The sequence below is a fragment of the Tyto alba genome, unplaced genomic scaffold, assembly GCF_018691265.1.
Source record: "Tyto alba isolate M040663 unplaced genomic scaffold, T.alba_DEE_v4.0 Super-Scaffold_2, whole genome shotgun sequence".
NCBI lineage: Eukaryota > Metazoa > Chordata > Aves > Strigiformes > Tytonidae > Tyto > Tyto alba.
The window spans coordinates 57,988,278-58,007,584 of NW_024881282.1; the positions used below are offsets into that span (position 1 = coordinate 57,988,278).

Here is a 19,307-nt window from a genome sequence, read left to right on the forward strand (position 1 = left end):
TTTTCTTTCTCTCCTATGGCCCCGAGGGAGCTTGGCTTGCTAATCAAGGTATGTATGTGTTCACCCCTGTAACCAGCTAGATCTTACGCTGATGTCAGCAGAACTGGCAGCTGAAGACAAAGATTGTTTCTGTTTAAAGGAGCCTTTGCAATGTATACTCATTCTTCCTTGGGGGGCTCTGGCTTTGCCTGAATGAATCCACCTTGGCAGACGATGTACTGGACACTACCTCAATTCACCCTGATGGGAACCACCAGGGGCAGATTTAGCTCCAAATTTCAATAGTTGATAATGGCAGCTGCAGCTTCACTCTAGTTCCTTTAACCCCAGAGATCCAAATTCACAGAGGCAGTGAGCCTTGTCTCCTTCTGCTTCCTTTATAGATGGTTCAAAGCAAGACCCCAGCTGTACCACTCTGAAACATTTGCCCCAGAGAAGCCAATCTTTCACCATTTGTTAGGAGGGAAACTTTCACTGGCTCCTCAAGTCCAGACATATGTTGTATGAACACCTTTCTGGTGTCTGAAACCATTGCCTGGCATACCTTCCATCTAGCATCCACAGGCAATTTTTAACACACCTCTCCTGTGAGGGGTATGATAGAAGAATGACGTATTGGTATTATGAACAATCTTTAGTGACCTACCTGAAATTAATTATCATCTTCAGTCTAAAAGACTCTCATGTGCACCACCATGCCTGGGAATCTCAGCAAAAGGACCAGAAATATTAAATGAGTGTAGAGAATGTTCTTTTATTTCTAGCAGTGACCCTTCACACCTTGGATTGCCTCCATGTGAGGCTGAAGGGAAAAAGTAGGGAAACTTCTACTGTGAGAGTTTTCTGTGACAAGGTACATGACTTAAAGAGACTACGGAGCTGAAAAGCTTCACTACAAAATCTGCAAAGATAAAGGCTGGGCCCAAACTGGAAGAGTAGGCAGTAGCCAAAATAATTATTTGATAATTACCAAGCATCTGAAATCAAGTGGTTTGATAATTTCATTCCAGTCCGCAGAGGACAAATATGAAAAATGACCACTGTGGTTGAATTTTTCTTGATTTAATGATCACCTACACAGGAAACTATACACTCCTGCTGCACTATACCCTGGGAGCATTCTGTGTACTCTGTCTTATGTGTTTGGAGCCAAATTCTCACAGACATATCATACAGTCAGATTATGACCGTAGAAAGACGCCTGGACTTATTCATCACCATGTTACTCCAGGTTCAAAACAGCATATCCCTGCTGATCTCAGGGCCATTCTAACTGTGTGAAACCTGAAGGATATGGTGGTGAACCATGTCTCATGGATGCAACATCTCCCTAAAAATTAAAAAATGCGTTTAAGTCAGGCTCGTACGTGCAAGGAAGTGCAAACTACTGTAAAACATATTTTAGGCTCTGTGATGTTATGACATACTCTGGATGTGGTCCCTCTCTGCCCCAGAGCAGAATTTCCCTTTCCTGCCTCCACATACTAATAAGAGAAGTGTGGACTGCCAGGAGCCACTGATACTTTTTTGATAGCTCAAGCTGACCCCGAGACTGAGCAAACACAAGTTGGGTTAAGATGGAGGGGCAGTTCTCACTGTCACCAATTTTACTGTCTTTATCACAGGGTCTGCAAGTATCTTCAACTTTTCAAAACCTCTGAAGTATTTTTTTTGTTGTTGTTTTGCAGTGCAATAGCAGACAGGATTCAGGTCAGGATTCAGGATTTGCAGACAGGATTCAGGCCTCATTATACCAAGCACATTAAAAAACCTCACCAGACAAATTTCCATTAATTGATTTAATTGTGTTGATTTTATTGTATCAGTGCAACCCAAGCAAAACAGATACACTGTGCTGGAATAACGTAACATTTGTTCCAGTGCAATTTTATACTTATGTAGTTCTTCTTTTTATAAATAGGGATTAAAGGGTGATTTATCTACAGTATAATGTTAATTGTCTTTATGGAGAGTTTTATTAAACTCAAGCAGTGACAAAGTGATTACTTAATTGCTCAAGATGCTGGTAATGCAGCAACTGGCATAGGTTTGATGTGCACAACAATGGTTCAAGTATTGACTAAATGGCAAGTCTTCATATGGATTTACACAGCAACAGCCTATTCTTTAATAACCTCATATGTGAACACTTTTTTTTCAGGAACAACTGTAATTTTCTCTGCAACAAGAATTTTCATACAAAAAGATACTTAGAAATTGCTACCATCCCCTTTCACATCCTCTTTAATATGAATAAAATTTTAACTGAGAAGTCATGCATGCCAGAACATTTATACCGTAAGATATTGAAAATATTATTAGATCTTTAACTTCCACAAAGCTATCAGCATATCATATTCAGTATCATAATCATACCATGAGCATTTCCCTAGTACAATGCTATAAAAAAAGTAAATTTTAAGAGACCAAACACTAGCTGCGAGTGAATGCCTGATGCACAGAGACAAATATATTGCCCATCCCTTCTGTCTTAAAGATGCATTTACTTTATCTCAGCTGAATTAAAATAGGGTGCAAGTGACTATTCTGGAACAACTGTACTTCTAGATTAAATCAAACTGAAAACTAAGGGAATTCAAAATGAAGGTTCAATCATTTCCTTTCTTTCCCCGAAGCATTTTTTTAAAAACTGCTAATAGTGATGCCATCAATTTTGTCATTCAAACTATCTAGGTCATGTGCCATACAAATATTCAGCAGAAGACAGATGAGTTTTCTGGGTTCACACAGGTATCACTGGTTGACAGAATGTCTGGCTATGGAATTCTCAACTCTGTCAGTTTGTGGGAAAGTCCACCTAAACCTCCTAAGCATTTGTCTGTTACACATACCTCTTCCATGTGCTCTCCTGCACTGCTGCTAAAAGATGCCCTCCACCACCGTTCCAGTTGCAGAGATGACATGGGATGCTTGGTGCTTTCTCTGCTCTCTTGTGCCTCTATTTGAGGACAGAACGAGGTGTGAGGAAAACGGCCTCTCTTTCCTCATCGGCGTTACCTGAGAATGAGACCCGTCCTTGCACAGACCCATGGACACCGTGGGCGGCACCACGTGGAGGGCACCATGACCCATCCACCTGAACTTTTGAACGCATTATCTGAATCACCTTTCAGCTCCTAAAATAAGGACTAGCTGGGAGTTCAGTGGGAAATAGGCTCAACGCTGCTGGGAAACCACTGTGATCTTTAAGCACAGTGGTTTGGGTGATGGCCACGCAGCAGAAGTTCTGGAACGCAACAACCAGAAAGATTACACGGCTGTTAGGGATAACATTTGTGGTTGGCAGTTGCGATTTCTCCTGCTGATTAGAAATGGTTCTCTCCAAGAATGGTTCCTGTGGGATTACAACATAACCCAGCGTTTTGTAACCATCAGTGGAACTTCTGGTTTGTTTCTCACAAATTGGTATGGAAAAAGTATGCTGCAACGGAGGAAAGGTCAAGAGAAGGAAGTTGTTTCAAAATAATTGCTTTCTGAAAGTAAGGAATATGTTTCTTTATACAGTAGAGAGAATGCACAGTGGAAAAGAGCACAAGGAGACGGTTTACTCCACTGCTTCCTGTCAGGAGATTTCTACGTAGTGTGAGGTTCAAGCACAGGTGAATCACCTCACATAATTCTGCAATTTTAAAGAGTAGATGTCCAATTCTGGACTACTGGTGCAAAGCTCTTTTTACAGTCAATGGACAGAAACGGTCCCTGTAGGTGAGAAAATCGTATGCCTGTCAGCATCTGATCAATCACCTTCAGCAGGAGCTTGTTTCTCCCTGCTGGCAGTTGGGTCTGGGCACCTAGTTCACGTAGATGGCTAACTAGATGTAAACGAACCTGGGCCAGCTGCCTGTGCCTGGCGTGGCCCGTCCCCAGATGTGCAGTCCATACATTTTATCTGTAATTTGCAGAAGGCTCTGTGAGAAAAGAGAAGAAAGAAATAAATGGCAATATAGAAAGAAAGGAAAAGGCAAGGCAAATCTGTAAAAAAACAGAAGCCATGGAAAATTATAATACTGGAAGCAGGATGTGAATGCTGACGGAAATTCAGATAAATGGCCAACCACATGTAGGAAATACTACACAGGCTTCAAACTGGTGGTGTATAGGATTGCTAGAGAAACACACAGAGAACTGTGACTCTCGCGAAAGTATTTTTACATAAATGTACACGTCCCAACTACTGGCTCTTTTCTTGCTTCCCTAAGATGACATCAAGCACTTTACCTACATTTTCCTTTTCTGCGTCATACTCCAGTATTTCCATGCAAAATCCGGAGAACTTTGCCTTCAGAACCAGGAAGTTTCTCCGTTGTTCACTCGCTAAATTTTCAAAGACATCTACATCATCAGTTATGATTTTTCACACACTTGGGTAAACCTCCCCTTGGTCACGTTTTGTTTTCAGAATCTCATCGCTTCTTGACAAAGACAATGCAGCAAAAATACTCCTGACCGCAGCGATGCTGACCGACACCACCTCCTTGTCTGTTCGCACTCTGCCATCTACCTGTGCCTAACTGCCGCCTTTTGTTGCGCACTTAGGACATGTGCTCTTTGTTCTGTTTGTACAGCATCTTGCAAAATGGCATCCTAGGCTGTGACCGGGGCTCCTCTCTGCGCCGAGCCGGTACAGATAACAAACACCACTGGTCCGGCTTAACGTTTGTACGCTGCCCGTGAACCACACTGCACCTGGGTGCCCTTGGGTGCCCAGGCACCGCGCTGCACATGGGGACTGGGTGACACCCGTCTCCCCTGGGTTTGCAGCGGTACCCACCGCGTTCTCCCCCCGCACCTCGCGTTAACACGCCGGTTTAGACCAAGGTTTCCACGCCGAGCCTCGCGTTTACTGTTTCTCGCTTCTTTCCTCCTGTAAAGCACAGCCTAGCGCAGCTCCTTTGGGAAGGAGGACAAGGCAACCCAGACGCTACTGCAAGGGCCGCCGGGTGATCAGAGAGGCGCAGTTTTCCAGGGGACAGCCGCGCGGGCCCGCTCCAAACCGCTCGCACCCGCTGTCAGCCCCGCGCCGCCTCACGCCCCCTCCCCCGCCAACGCTGGGGACAGCCCCTTGGCCGGCTCCCCGCAGCCTCCCCACAGCCGCGGCCTCCCAGGGGGCAGCTCCAACCCCCCCCCATTCCCCCAGGGCCGCCCGCCCGCCCGCCCTACCCCGGCGCCGCCGTGCCCCCGGGGCGGCCCGTCCCCGCTCCCCCGGCGGGGCTAATGGCCGCGGGGCAGCCCGTCCGCCGGGCCCCGCCCCGCCCCGCCCCGCCCCTCCCGCCGCCCCCAGCAGCCCCCGCGGCGCCCCGGCCCCGCCGCCGCCCGGCTCGCAGCGCCCGAGCCGCCGGCGGTTGCGAACCTGCCGCCGTGCGCGGCCCGCCGGGCGCCGCGGCCTGCGGGCGGCCGCTGGTTGGCGGCGGGGGGACACGTGAGGGGGGAGGCGGCAGCGGCGGCAGGAGTTTCCCCGACAGCTGGAGGTGGCGGCGGCGGCGGCGGCTCCTCCTCCTCCCCGGGTCCCCGCTAGAGCCCAGAGACCCCCCGCGCTCCTCCTTATTGACAAACACACAAAGGGCCGCGCCGGGGACGCGTCTGGAGCCGGCATGGGAGACAAGAAGAGCCCGACCAGGTAGGGGCAGCGGCGGCGGCGCGTTCTCCTCCTCCTCCGTTCCCCGGGCCCTCTCCGCGGCGGCCGGGTGCCGCGGAGCCGGCGGCGATGGCGGCCGGTGGGGCGCCCCCCGTGGGTGTGGGGGGGGGGAGGCGTGAGGGGCGTCGCGGCCGGTGCTGCCCCTGGCGCGCGTGTGTCTCCGCAGGCCGAAGCGGCAGCCGAAACCCTCTTCGGACGAGGGCTACTGGGACTGCAGCGTCTGCACCTTCCGCAACAGCGCCGAGGCCTTCAAGTGCATGATGTGCGACGTGAGGAAGGGCACCTCCACACGGTGGGTCGCCGGCGGCGGCTGAGGGGAAAGCGGGGGCGGGAGCCGCGGGCCGGCCTCCCCGCCGCCCCGGGCCGTGAGGGAGGGCGGCTCTGACGGGAATCGGGTCACCCAGCCGGGGCTCACCGGGAAACGCGTTACCCAAGCCGGGGAGCGGCGCGCCGGCGTGTGTTGAAACAGAAATCGTCAACACCAGGAAGGGCATAATTGCTGGCGCAGCCTAACCCCGGGGAGGCCGTGCCCCTCGCACGAAGAAGAGCGGTCCACTGGGGTGTGCCTGATGAGGCGCTCACCCTTTAATGTGTGGTTTCTGTTTTCGTTTTGTTCTTTTAAACTCATTAGGAGTTTAATTTTACTTCATAAATACACCCCCGCCCCCCCAGCCTTTTAAAAATTACTATTACATTTTTTAGTTAAATTTTCATTCATCACAGAGCATAACTGTGCAGGTTTCTGGGGGCTGTAGGGGTGGATATTAACCCTTCGCTGTTTAGGGAGGAATTGTTGGTTGACTGAATTGCGTCGTATGGAAGTGCCACCCTGCGTGTCCGTGACTTTCCAGGAGGACCTTTTCTCTGTGCACCGGCTGGAAAGCTTGCCGTGGATTTACCTGGTCCCTCCGTCTGCTGGTTCCTTTCAGTTTTGTGGCCTAAACATGTGTGCTTTGGGAGCTGAGGCTTTTTACAAATCCAACAGGAGCGCACTTGTAGCTGTTGCAGGCTAACCGAAGAGAATATTGCTGAAGAATCCTTTATTACGGTTATAATAGCGAGGGGTTAATTTTGTCAGCAGGAAAAGCTTAAGTGGCAATAAAAGTTGCAATCCTCTGAAAAGCAGGATTTACATTCTAGGTATTGGTCAAAGCAGTGCTGAATATGACTTGCAACAAATGTTACATGTGTGAAATTGTAAGTGGAGGTTGAGTCCAATTACTCTACAAAAAAGATTTATCTTTATTACTGGAGTTGATTTCCTAGACTTTTGAAAATCAGAATGAGTGTTTAAAGGACTTCTCGTAACATCAGTTTTGAATACTAGTTTGGTTTTTTAAATCTTTCCTTTTTTTTTTTTAAACCAAAGAAATCAGTTAGGTAAATACACTGAGAGGTATTGCATCTGCCACCTATAGTGTGGCTTCCAGTTATAACAATGGCATTGTGTTTATATCACAGATAGATATGTACAGATCGGTAATATTCAGCAAAATAATACTGCTGAAACAATGAATGCAAAATCTTTAAAACAGCACAAACAAAGCCTCTTTAACCTCCAGCCAGTTTGGTAGGCAATGTCAGTTTAAAATTGCGTTTTGTTGCATTGGAAACTCAGTTGGATAAAAGTGCTAAAACTTAAAACCAAACAAAAAGCATGGAAAAAATAAACAGTCCTGAGAAGGCAATATCATCATTGCCTTATTTTTCCCTCGATTGAATATTTAATATTTTCTAAATATTTTAGCAACAAAATGTCTGTCTTTTATTTTTTTTGTTTGTTTGTTTGTTTTCACTTTCTCCCCCACAGTGATCTGGTATGCAGAGCTTCAGTTGACACACTGATTTTTTGTTTCTCTACTTAAACTCTGAAACAATGTGTAGCTGAGTGGGTTTATGGGTTTCTTTTTCCCCCCCGTAAGGTTTGAATGGGTTGCATTTTCACGTGTTTGCAAAGTCCAGGATTTACACATGCCACAAGATAAATACAGGTTGAGGGTTTAGGCCAGGCAGTTTTAGGCCCCAATTCTGAAATTATATTTGAGCTAGTAAGTAGACCTTTGTGTCTGTGGAGAGAATCGTTAGAGTGCCAAAGAGACACAAAAGGCCATTTGGGTGATTTTTTTTTTTTTTTTTTTAAGGAGCTGGAGTCCAAGAGACCAAATTGGGGCCTTGTTAAAACATTTGCTGGTACTGCCTATACAACAAAATGTTTTTCGTCAGTGTTGATCAGAATAACAATACTATGGTGGTTTGACTTTTTTTTTTTTTTTTTTTTTTTTTTGTCTTCCATTTTGAAGTTTAATGTTAGATTTGGTTGATGTCACAGCATGGTTCTTAGTGTGCGATGGTTGTTGCTTCAAAATTTCTACTGCATTTTATTACTGATCAGAGCTTTGTCTATATGACACTGTAAAGCACTGGGTTTTTAGTTCAGAGAAGTCTGTTTCTTTGTGGTGAATGGCTTAATGTCTGCTTCTGCCTGTGAAAATTCACTAAATGTGACTAGATTTGCAGATGGAAAAATAGGCAATCATAGTCAAGTTCAGTGGTTTTGAAGGTCACTGGAAGTTAGATGTGAAGTTGATTAAAACAGTTGTGGGTTTTTTATACTAATCACATACAATTAATTTTACAGAAATATTTTCAGGTGCAGGGTGGGCTTTGTGGGTGTTTTCACTGTTGAATAATTTCTTCTCTCTGAAAGAATTATCTTTTATGCCAGAGGCTAGACATGGATTATGATCTTTAACAACTGGTGGCATTGTTAAAATTGGTGGAAATAATTCTTATGACTTCTTGATTATATTTTAATATACTTCGAGACTGAATTTTCAAATTAGGTTGGATCGTGGAGTTAATTTAACTTTGTCCATGGCAGTATCACCTTGAGTGGTTAAATTGGGCAGTGCTTGGATGGGAGATGTCCAAGATAAATCCTGGATGCTGCAGGAAGTGGTGTAACTGATTCTCAGGGTGGCACTCTTTTCTTTGGGTTAGTACTAGAGGAGTGCCCCAGCATGGTGCCAGTTAGATGTGCCATGAGTCAGACATAAAAATAAGATCCTATCTTCCAGCTGGAAATCCCTGTACCTTTTACTATAGAACTGTTGCCAGACTTTAATTTGGTAATGTCACTGAGGATCTAAATTCTCCCTGTAGACATGGCTTTCTTATTTACTTTCTAACCTAAATTGTTCTGTATTGTTGCTTGGGTACTGAGAAATTACTATGTTCCTCTTGATAGGAGACTGTACTGAATATAGTAATTTTCTATACGTGACCTTTAAAACATTTTGAAATCTTTCTAGATGAAAGATGTTGTATAAATGTAAGGAACCTAGGGCTGTAATAATCATTCCTTACTTGGACAAATCTCCTGCTGAAGCTCATTAGAAGCATGAGTAAGGAATGCTGAACAGAACCCTAACGTACTGTGTTAGAGGGAAGTGGTAACGAACTCTATATTTAGGTTGCCTAATAGTTTCCATTATAAAGAAATTGTATGATCTCTTTGAGAAGCTCTATTGTTTGCAAAAGCCATTGAAGTTTGGCAAAAGGAAGAGTCCTTAGGCTAAATAAGTGGTTTGATTTCCTTGCCCCATGAAATTGTTTAAGTTTTGCTGAGGCATAAACACTTGAAATTTGTCATTCCCCCTGCATCACTCGTGTTGTACGGAAAAGTAAAGTAATTGCTAGAATACTGAAAAAGCCCAGACTGGCATCACTGCACAAATGGCAGTGTCAATGATGTTATGCTCAAAACCCGGAAGGGAATTATTTGGCTCTTGAGAAGGTTCTAGTGGGGTTGCTGAATTTAGTCTGACTCTCACAATTACTGCTTTGCCAAAAGAAAGTTGCTTCCGTGGGCACACTACCATTTATTTTCTTCCTTGATTTCTTTCTGCTCATCATTGCACTAGCTGAATCAGAAGTACACCAGTACTGGTTGACATTCAAGAATTGGGCCGAATTCTTGGACAGACACCTTAGTGCAGCAAGGCTTTGCTCCCAGCTTGTCTGTCCTTCAATAGGTGTTTGGTTTTGGTTTGTTTTTTCCAGCTAACACATTTAGTCATTGTAATTTAGACATATTGTAAAGCTGAAGATTGAGTTCCAGTGTTGCTGGGAAGTACACAACAGGACTAGTATTCTCTCTAAAGGGGTGTACGTTTGCTGCTCTCTGTCTTCTAGGAAGCTTCATTACTGCGCCGTCTTCCTCAGATCATATTAACGCTCTCGTTATTCAGTTAGTGTCAGCATCCAGATTTGAAATTACCTGTTGCTTTACTTTTCCTGATGTGGTTCTTATGCATGTGTACTGTGGTCTGGTCTCTAGTTGCAGGATCCCATTCTTTTTTCCATGCTATGACAGACTGCTGCTCCATTCAGTGTGAAGGATGAGCATGCCGGGAGGTGTGGCAAGAGCTACAGGAGGAACTGCAAATCCGGCTTTTTAAACTTTAAAATTATTGGCATGATACTCTGCTGTGTGAATAAAGGAAAAAAAGGGGGCAGGGATATGTGGTCAATTTTCCCTTTCCATAGTCGATAGTATTTTGTGATTTTTAAATTAGGAAAAAGGGCAGAAATACAAAGGATATTTTCACTAATAGTATTCTCTTAGTTGATAATGGGAGGTTTGTTGTACAAAGATGCAACTACTTTGTGCGTGTTATGGTTGTAGTTAGTTTTATTTTTTTAGAACTACTTTCATTGCTTGTTTTGAATTAAGTAAAAACTTAATCATACTTATGAATCTGCAAGACTTAGTGCACACTCTTCAAGCCCAAAGTATTTTTCTTTTGGCAGGTGGAAAGACAGAGGGAGAATAGGAAGATAAAACAGGTAAAAGTGATTTCTGTAAAATGGGGTTTTTAGGTTTTTTTTCATTATTTTTTTAGGTATTCTTGTCTGATACACATGTGGAGTGAGCTGCTATATGCAATATCATTTACATAAAATAGCCCCTGAAATTTGTAGACAGAATGAGAAAGTCATCCAAAGTCAGGATGAATTTCTGTGGATTTGGGATCTATACCTCTTAACATCCTGTACATATATAACCAGCTGAATGGGGGCATGGCTTCCGTGTCCTATGCTCTATTGATCTCCATTACTGAATCATTCCTTTTCCCCCAGTCTAAGGTATGAAAAGCCAACTTTAAATCATACCAGACAGAAAACTCTGAGGTATAAGAAACTGGGATTCCATATTTGTACATTTGCTTGATATTTGGTCTGTGCTCCTTGATTGTGCCTGAGTGCATGACCATTTAGTATGTGTATGTATTTTATAAGCATGTCTGACAGTCTCCTGAATAGGAGTTACAGGTCTCTACTTGAAGCTGTCATGAGTTTGTTTTATGCTTTGAGAAGCATAAATAAAATGTTTAATTTTTTAACTTGGATATCAAGGTCATCTTTCTTCAGAAAATATGTGCAATTTGTTTAGTCATGTACCATCTGGATGTTTATAAGCAGAAATCAGTTACATTTAACTAAATCTGGTATTTGTATTTCTGTTGAAATGCAGTACTGCTCAGGACAGAGAGTTGGTACTTATCTTGTATATCTGGTTTAACATGTCTGTTTTACAACAGCTTGTTAAGGACTCTCTCTTTTGCCTTCCAGTATGCAGCCTCTGTGTGCACATGCGCGTGCATGTGTCAGGGGGAAGGTTGTGAGGGAGAAAAAGAGGAAGAACTGTCTGTCATGCTGATTTTACAAATACATGACTGAAACAAGCTTAACAGACTGAAGAGATGTTCTTTACTTGTGGTAGTTTGGAGAAGGAAATATTTGCAGGAATTGAGTGAGTGGAAAAGTCATATATAATCCATATTTTACCAAGCTCTGTATTATGAGTTTTATGTTTTATCTTAAGTATTAAGTTATGAAGAGGATATAAATAGTTCTCTTGGGCTCTGTAGATAACCATCAGGTGATCTAGTGATTCTAGACTTCCAGTCTTATTTTTAAGCAGAGTTTTTTAAAGTAACCTTTGGAGTTATTTAGGAATTATTTTCTCTGAGAAATATAGTGAAACTTAAGAATTTTGCACACATCCACTTGAATTAAATTTTGGTTTTCCATATAAAACAATGAAATAATTTTTATTGATTGGGTTGGCTCTGTTAATGCTGTTGATAGATATAGCTTGTATGGGCAATAGAGAATGCAATGGGCAACCAATCAAAAGAAGATAAAACATATTTTAGAAAGACTACAGGAAGAGTTGATTTTGTTTGGTTGGTTTTTTTTTTTCCTTTTTTGTTGTGTTTTGGTCTGGTGTTTTTTTAAGGTTAATTCTGTTGCTAAATCCTTGTGGTTTTGAACCTGACATTTTAATCCATTACTCTAAACAGGTCATGAAAAAATGTGCACTTTTTTTTTTAAGCATGAACTTGGTATTTTTGGTTTGATGTTTGCTTGTTGGGTTGTTAGGGTTTCTGTTGTTTGGTTTTTTTGTCTGTAACTCTTTCCTGATGTCTGTTATGGCCTGGGCTTTTTTTTTTTTTTGCTCTCCTTTCCTTTCCTTTTCTGCTTTAATGAAATATCCACGGAACAAAAGGAACAGTATTTCATTTAATACTGGGCTAAGACTCAGTAGAGCCTGTTTGATCCAACTTTGACAGTTGATTTAAACTTAATTTAGTTGTTTCTTTTTGTATCATACTGAAAATAGCAGTTATATCAGCAGTCATCTTTGGCCAGAAATTTAGGTAGCTGTCATTGTGACTTGGCCTTCTATGTGTATATGTCTTATGTAACTAAGGAAGCAAACATGGAGCAGAAAGAAACCTACCGCTTCTTATAAAATTTCTCTTTTCCCTGACTATGGTAACTAATGATGTCAGAGCTGCTGAACAGAAGGAAGTCTTCTTAGCCTTCTGTTTCCAGGATATTGAATCTGGGCATGGATTTGGGAGATATGCTCTCTAGAAGGCCAACTTGCACTGCAGGGTCAGAGGTAGGTTCTGCTGGGTAAAATGGCTTATTCAGCTGAATTGTACCAAAGCCAAGCAAAAGAGAATAGTGTTTGTTTTCCACAGTTACTATAGTAGTGAAAGCTTTGGATACATTTGGGTTCGTTATAGGGACGATTCTAGGAAGGTTAACATGACTCATTTGGCTTATCCATGTTGTCTTAAGAACTTTGGATGGAAAGGGTCTCCCAGTGAGTTAGTACCTTTCCCATATTGAAAGAGGATCAGTAAACCTGGGCGACTTCTAACATAATCTTTGTTCTAACAAGTCTCCAGTGAAGGAGACTGTAACCCCTTTAGACTGCTTATTTATAGTGTTTTTTACCCTTGATGTTTTCATGTTTTTCCAGATATCCTACCTTTCTCTTCAGTAAGATAAGTTGATTTATACTCCCTCTATCCCCAGTGAATTACCCACTATGTTTGTAGTTCTTTGGTTACTGGGTTATGATTTCCATGTTCATCCATTTTCTCTCTTTCTTAGAGAAACAAAATTTCAGCAGCCCTTTCTTAGAGGTGACAGGTATCTTCAGTTTGTATCTTTCAGTCTGTGTTTCTTTACTCTTGACTCTTCATTTGATACACCTGTTTCTTACAGTAGTATCCCCGAATGAGGACATATGTTGAGCTAAGAGATTTCTAGAGTGAAGTTTAGTGGGACTGTGCCTTTTCAGAATCCTGCTAAATTATGATGTCTGAAGTTGGTACTTTACTGAATGAGGATTTTTCTTTTGTGCAATAGTATCACGATGTTGACCTCTCCGTGCCTTGCGATCTACTTGATCCAGTATGGTCTGGTGTCAAGCATGATTAAGAATATTAAATATTCTGTAGAACCTCACTATAGATGCTATCCTGCATGTACAGATGGTGGTTGGAAACTATTCAAAACAAACAAACCCTAATTTTGAACTTAATTCTGTGCAACTTTGTCCCAGTCATAGTCTAGCTTGAGTGGGAGAATGTATTTTTGATTGTTCTGCAAGTCAAGACTTGGGATGTGTATTGCTTTTCTAGTCACTAGGACAATTAGTCCATTAAGGAGAGAAACCAGACTGTGTCAAGCCAATTGGCTTTATAATTTAATGCTCTTAATTGTTAAGTAATTTCATTGTAGTATCTTTCTGAAATTTGAGTTAGGCTGAGTCATCTACTACTTCCTGCATTTTTATATACCCATCTTGTGATTTCTCTTTTTTTTCTTCTCATCTCTTCTGCAGTACTTGATGTTTTCTTCCATGTTCCTGTAGTTCTCTAAACATTTTGTTTCTGAGGGTGGATTTCATTAGATGCTGTTGACTGCCACATATAACATCCAGTAGCCCAGTCTTTTTTCTTATTCTAACTTGTACTCTTATCCCCTTGTTTAGTTTGGTTATATGGAATTAAACTTTTGTGTGCAGACTGAAGCCAAGAAGCATTTATGCCATCTGGTATTTGTTTTCTTTCCATGTTTGATGATGGATATACTTCTTTCTTTCTATTTCCATGATTAAGTACTTTCCTTTGGGGCATAAGTAGTGCGTGTTTTGATATGTTCAGCTTTTTTTTTTTTTTTTTTTTTTTTTTGGAAATGTCATCTTTGGGTTTAGTGCTACCAAAAGTATTCTTGTTCACTGCATCTTTTCTAGGGAAAGTAATTAGGTGTCCTGGACTGAAAGCTACTGGGATTTGAATAAACACCAACAGTAAGATTAAGTATGTTAAAACAGAAGTCCAGCTGGTAAGAAGAATGCTCTTGTATCACCTGTAAAGTGATAAGAATTTTCATTTTTTGCCCTATGACTTTTGGGACAGCTCACTATGCATGCTTCTGTTTAAATCTTGATAGAAGCGTCTGTACTTTTCATCTTGAAAGTCAGGTTAGGACAGTGTGCTTTGCAGAAAACTCAGAGTATCAGATGATGTCTTGTCTTGTTGGCTGATACAGTCAGCTACAAAATACTTTCAAAGTAGGCTAGTGGAACAAAATATTAAGTGTTCATTTTTTATGCTTTCATGCAGTAGCTTATCCTGGTTTAAATAGGACAGAGAGATACTGAGGATTGTCTGTTCTCTGAAGTACATTCCTCTGGTATGTGGTACGTTGATGTAGAGCAGGCTTGAACTTGGAGAGTTCAGCTCCAGAATGTTGTTGGTAGGCTTTTGGCTGGCAAACTTTCCATCAGAAGTTATATTGAAGACTACAAGGTATGACCCTGATGTCTGCTACAAGTTTTTTCTTGTTTTCTTAGGAGTTGGGAGGGTGAAGAGGAAATGAACAATTGAAACATTTTCCCATTCTAATTTACTGGAAGTTTGGGACTTATCTTTAAACTTTTCCATAATGCTTAAATATACTTTATCAGAACTGCAGAGTTCAAAGGACAGTACTTGGTAGAAAAAAATGTGTGAATGAGTGGGGGTTTTAAAATTTACCTTAAAAATAGAGTTCCTAACTCTAAAAGCTAAAAAAAAGTTGGATTGACACGTTCAGTGAAAGGAAGGTTTTTTCTTATGGATATCATTGAATTATTTGGTCAGGATCATGAGTTAGAAGTCCTGTAATCAAATCAGAAGGGAAGAAGAAAAGATGAGAGCTGATGATTATGTGGCATCTTTTAATACATATATTTTTCTGAAGAGCATTATGAGGAATTGATTTTTTTTTTTTTCCTTAGGGAAATTATGTAGTGTTTTCCCTTACTTAAGGTGGACATCTTTGTGGGGCTGGCTCTGAACGGAAGAAGTTTCTAGAATGTTGCAACCTTCTGGGAAGATCACACCTGTAGTGCAGAACAAATAAGATAGATCAGAAGCATGCTGCTTTCTGTTTGGTCACAAAACTAGCTGTGCCAAGTATTCTCACCCTGTTTTGTGCAACAATAACTGTGCTGCTGCCTCAGCATGAACCTCATGTTTTGTGTGTGTTTTTTTGCATAGGTGCAAGAAGCGTCACAGTTTCTCCAGGAAGGGGACAGAGGAGCAGCCTGGAGGATCCAATCCTTTGTGGGATTGGAAGTTGGGAGAGGTCACTTCCCCATGAATCCCAAGGATCTGGGGGTCTAAAAGACTGTAACCACTGCCTTCTCCGCAGACTCCCAAATACTGCCTCCTCAGGGGATGCTGTTAAGGAAATTGAGCCTCCTGACCCGTGCTTATATGTAGTACACTGTCATCTAGGAAACAAATTGGTTGCTACCCATATATTTCTGAAACAGGGTATTTTCACTTATGCTGAGCATTGGTGAACCACAGTTTGTGGCATATGGGGAAGCATTTCTAACATGAGTCTGTGAGAGCTTGAAGCCTTAAAACTGGTTGTTGGAAAGATAACATTGGATGGCTGCTTTAAAAACTATCTGTGAAAATGAGTTTGGACGTTCTAAAGGTCCTGATACAAATATTTCTTCTTAGGGCAGGCTGTTGTGCAGTGTACCAGTTGTCTTCAGGAGACTTGCTGGCCTCATCTGTTAAATGTCATCTAGAAAATAGGGCATTCCCTTTAAGGGAATGATTAAATAGGGACACTGCCTCAAGGGGTAGTTTTCTGCACATTTATACAGTGACTGATAAAACCATATGGGTCTTGTAAGTCTATTCTAATTGAATCAGCTTTTATTGAAAGATAGAATTGCTAGAAATGCACTGAATGGATGAATTCCAAGTAAATGATTCACACTGTATAACAACTAGGAATATGAAAGCACTGGAAATCAGAGCTGACTGAAAGTTAGAATTCAAATATATATAGGATGTGTAGAAATTGCATTGTTACTCTGAAGTGTGCATATGGATCTATATTATGTTTTCCTATACAGACCAGTAGCTTCATTGTTTGCGCTGTCGTAATCATTCAGTTGTATTATTTGTGGAGGCAGTGTAATGTACTGTTAACACGCTAGGATATGACAGAAGTGATGGTAATGAGAAAAAATAATTTCAGGTAACGTAAATTATCGATGTTGAAGATGCATTTAATCATGAACTGCCTCAATGTAGAAATAAAGACTAGTTTCTCACAAGATGGCTTTGTGTGGTGTTTAGCGTGAGCATATTCAGGTGACATGGCAAGCTCAATGTAGTTTAATCTGATAGTTTTTATTCTATGAATAGCTTAACAGAGTACTGATGACTGAGGGAGGGTGAGCTGATCTGTGTCAGAATCTAAAGACTGCTTTTCCTCCTGGTGATTGGATTTAATTGCTAGCAACTAGTATACTTGCATTATAAGAACTGGTAATAGGAAACACTTTTTGCTTTTCATAAAGTGACTTCAACTGTTACAAATCAGGAGTGGCATCATTACATAACTGCTAGCTTCTGTGTAGGCTACAGTTTGAAAGATCTAATTGGCCACAGTGCTTGCAATACTGCTTAGTATACACAGTTTTCCTGATGATTTCCTGTTTGCTTTAAATATCACTGATAGGCTTATATAGAATTTTTTTTTTTTCTTTGGTATGAGGAGGTAAGTTGTAGGCTGGTTGTGCATGCTCACAAAAATCAGCAGTGGTAATGAAACAAATGTTTGTGCTGGGTTTTTAGTGAGGTTGAAAAAAGCACTTTCCTTTTGTTCTGGAATATTGTTTCCCTGATATTTTGACAGAACCTAGAAGGTCTTTCTGCACAAGGTGCTGCACAGCTTGTGGAGTAGATGTGATAGTCCATTAAAAGATAAGCATGATTTTAAAAAAGTAAATCTTGCTTACGTATCAAATCTAGAAAAAAAAAAGATAGTTGAAAAACTGCCTGATGGAAGAAAATAAGGTCAAAACATTGTCTGAAAATAGGCTGAAGGATATATTAAAAGCTGTTGTGCATTTTGTGTATAGGAATGCACAACTGTTTTTTCTGATTATTTGGGAATGAGTGTTTTGCCTTTGACAAAAATAATCCTCCACTGTTGAAGTTTGAAAAATATTTCATGCTTTAAATATTTACTGTCAAACTAGCACTTGAAATTGTCTCTTTGACATCATTGAATCATTGTCTTTTTGAGGCACGAAGAAAGATCAGTAAAAAAGATAGGGAATTTTTTTCTTTGCTTCTGTACAGCCAGATTGTAGGTACTTATACCTTAACGACATGGATTTGTGCATAAAATGGAACGAATGGTCTAAAATGTAAGACTTAAACTTTTGCTTTCTCACTTGAAGTTTAATAAGATTGTGCCATTCACTGCGTGTCAGGTGGACTGTTGACTGTCTGCATTATCACATGAGGACAGTTACTGCTATGGCTTAATGCATGTATGTGTGTCTCAGTTCTACTGAACTCTTTCTATATTATAAAGAACTTAAGTAACAGTTTTTTGACTCTTGGGAAATTCTTCACGTATGCATTTGTAAGCCATGATAGCAAGCTTATGATGCTAAATTAAATTTGGTTCCATTTATTTTATTTAAAGCTGTCATCACCATTGCAATGTCTATATAAATGTAGGCCTTGACCTTCCAACATTTTCCATGAATTCTTAGTCTTTAAAAAAATAAAAAAAAAAAACAATCCTTTTGAAGTTAAGCTGACCTCTGCCTGCAAAGAGCTTAAAACAAGAAAGACTGGGGTAGCCTATATATGTTTAATTTTTTCCTCTGTTCCGGTGAAGTTGCTTACGTTGGCTGTTATTAAAGCCAGTTACAGTGGGAGGGAAAAGAGACTCCGGAAGGGGCATAGATGCAAAAATCACTAGCATAGTTTTAACCTGTTTTGCAGAAAGACTTCTGGAAAAAGAGAGAACATGCCTGAGGAAGGGGATATAACTGTACTAAAAATAATTGACTAGTGGGTGGGAGGAAAATGTATTTACTACTTAGTAACTTCAAGGTATTGTGTTGCTTGTTACAGAAACTGAATTTGAAATTTTTTTTTTTTTTTTTTTTTTTTAAATTCTGGAGCCAATTACACCTTGTGGCATCTAAATCATCATCATCAGTCCATCATGGAAAAGTCACATTCCAGAGCTGCTGGTTGTAACGTGTCCTGTGATCTTCAGAGTAAAAAAGCTGTGTAAGCTCTATTACAAAGTTACAGTTAGAACTTTGCATAATTATTTTTGAAAACACTCAGGAAGTGTATCATACTGTAATATTGCTACAATATTTAACTATAGCTGTACCCAGTGACAGTTAATGAAATACGTGCTGTAAGAATTGCTCAAAAAATTCATACCTAAGCAAAAATATTCTCATAGTATGTGTTATAGAAGTAGTCTTTCACTTAGGAAAATCTACCTAAAACTACTTCTTCCTATCTTTCCTTTTGTCTTTTGTTTAAAAGGCAGTTCACTGTAAAATCACACATCTTTTCAGCAGACTCCCTGTATACATCTGCTTGCTTTGGAGATTAGGAACAACTTTTTATTTTTAAATTAATTGCTCTAATTACTTTGTTCATATATTTGAGAATGTGGACCTTAGTAGTTAGAGAAATTGGGGCGTGGTGGAGATTTGAGTAGGGACTAGCAAGAATATGATGATGAAGTAGAAAGTATGCAAAAGATAAGCTGTTCTTGAGATTTCCATAATGACTGTGAACTATAAAAATGGGAGATTAGAGCATTACTGTGGATATCAGATTTCTATTAGCTTCTTGAGACATTAATATTTAGGATAGACGTGAGTGGAAAATGATCTTCAAATAAATTATAAGATATTTAAAGCCTGTACATTTGTATTGGGAAA

The 19,307-nt window shown here is 40.9% G+C and overlaps 1 protein-coding gene and 1 long non-coding RNA gene across 5 annotated transcripts in view; one reads left to right on the plus strand and one right to left on the minus strand.

Annotated features, from left to right (window-relative positions):
- Positions 1-1,794: 1,794 nt before the first annotated feature.
- On the minus strand, positions 1,795-5,224 carry LOC116963384. Of its 2 annotated transcripts, XR_006165404.1 has the most exons (3): positions 5,182-5,224; positions 4,244-4,885; positions 1,795-3,929 (listed from the first exon to the last, which is right to left on the minus strand). It is a non-coding gene; the product is annotated as an uncharacterized LOC116963384 (long non-coding RNA). The 2 variants fall into 2 exon arrangements; XR_004408135.2 differs by lacking the exon at positions 5,182-5,224 and having other exon boundaries at positions 4,244-5,054.
- A 129-nt stretch (positions 5,225-5,353) lies between these two features.
- The window catches only part of YAF2 (YY1 associated factor 2), a 33,214-nt gene continuing 19,260 nt past the window's right edge, over positions 5,354-19,307 (plus strand). Inside the window, exons 1-2 of one of the 3 annotated variants that reach the window (XM_033000027.2) lie at positions 5,354-5,638; positions 5,823-5,948. In XM_033000027.2, coding sequence (XP_032855918.2) covers positions 5,613-5,638; positions 5,823-5,948 — 152 coding nt within the window. In that variant the 5' untranslated portion in view covers positions 5,354-5,612. Of the gene's footprint in view, positions 5,639-5,822; positions 5,949-18,521; positions 18,634-19,307 lie in introns of those variants that run through there. The other 2 variants (XM_042792364.1, XM_042792363.1) reach the window with 2 other exon arrangements.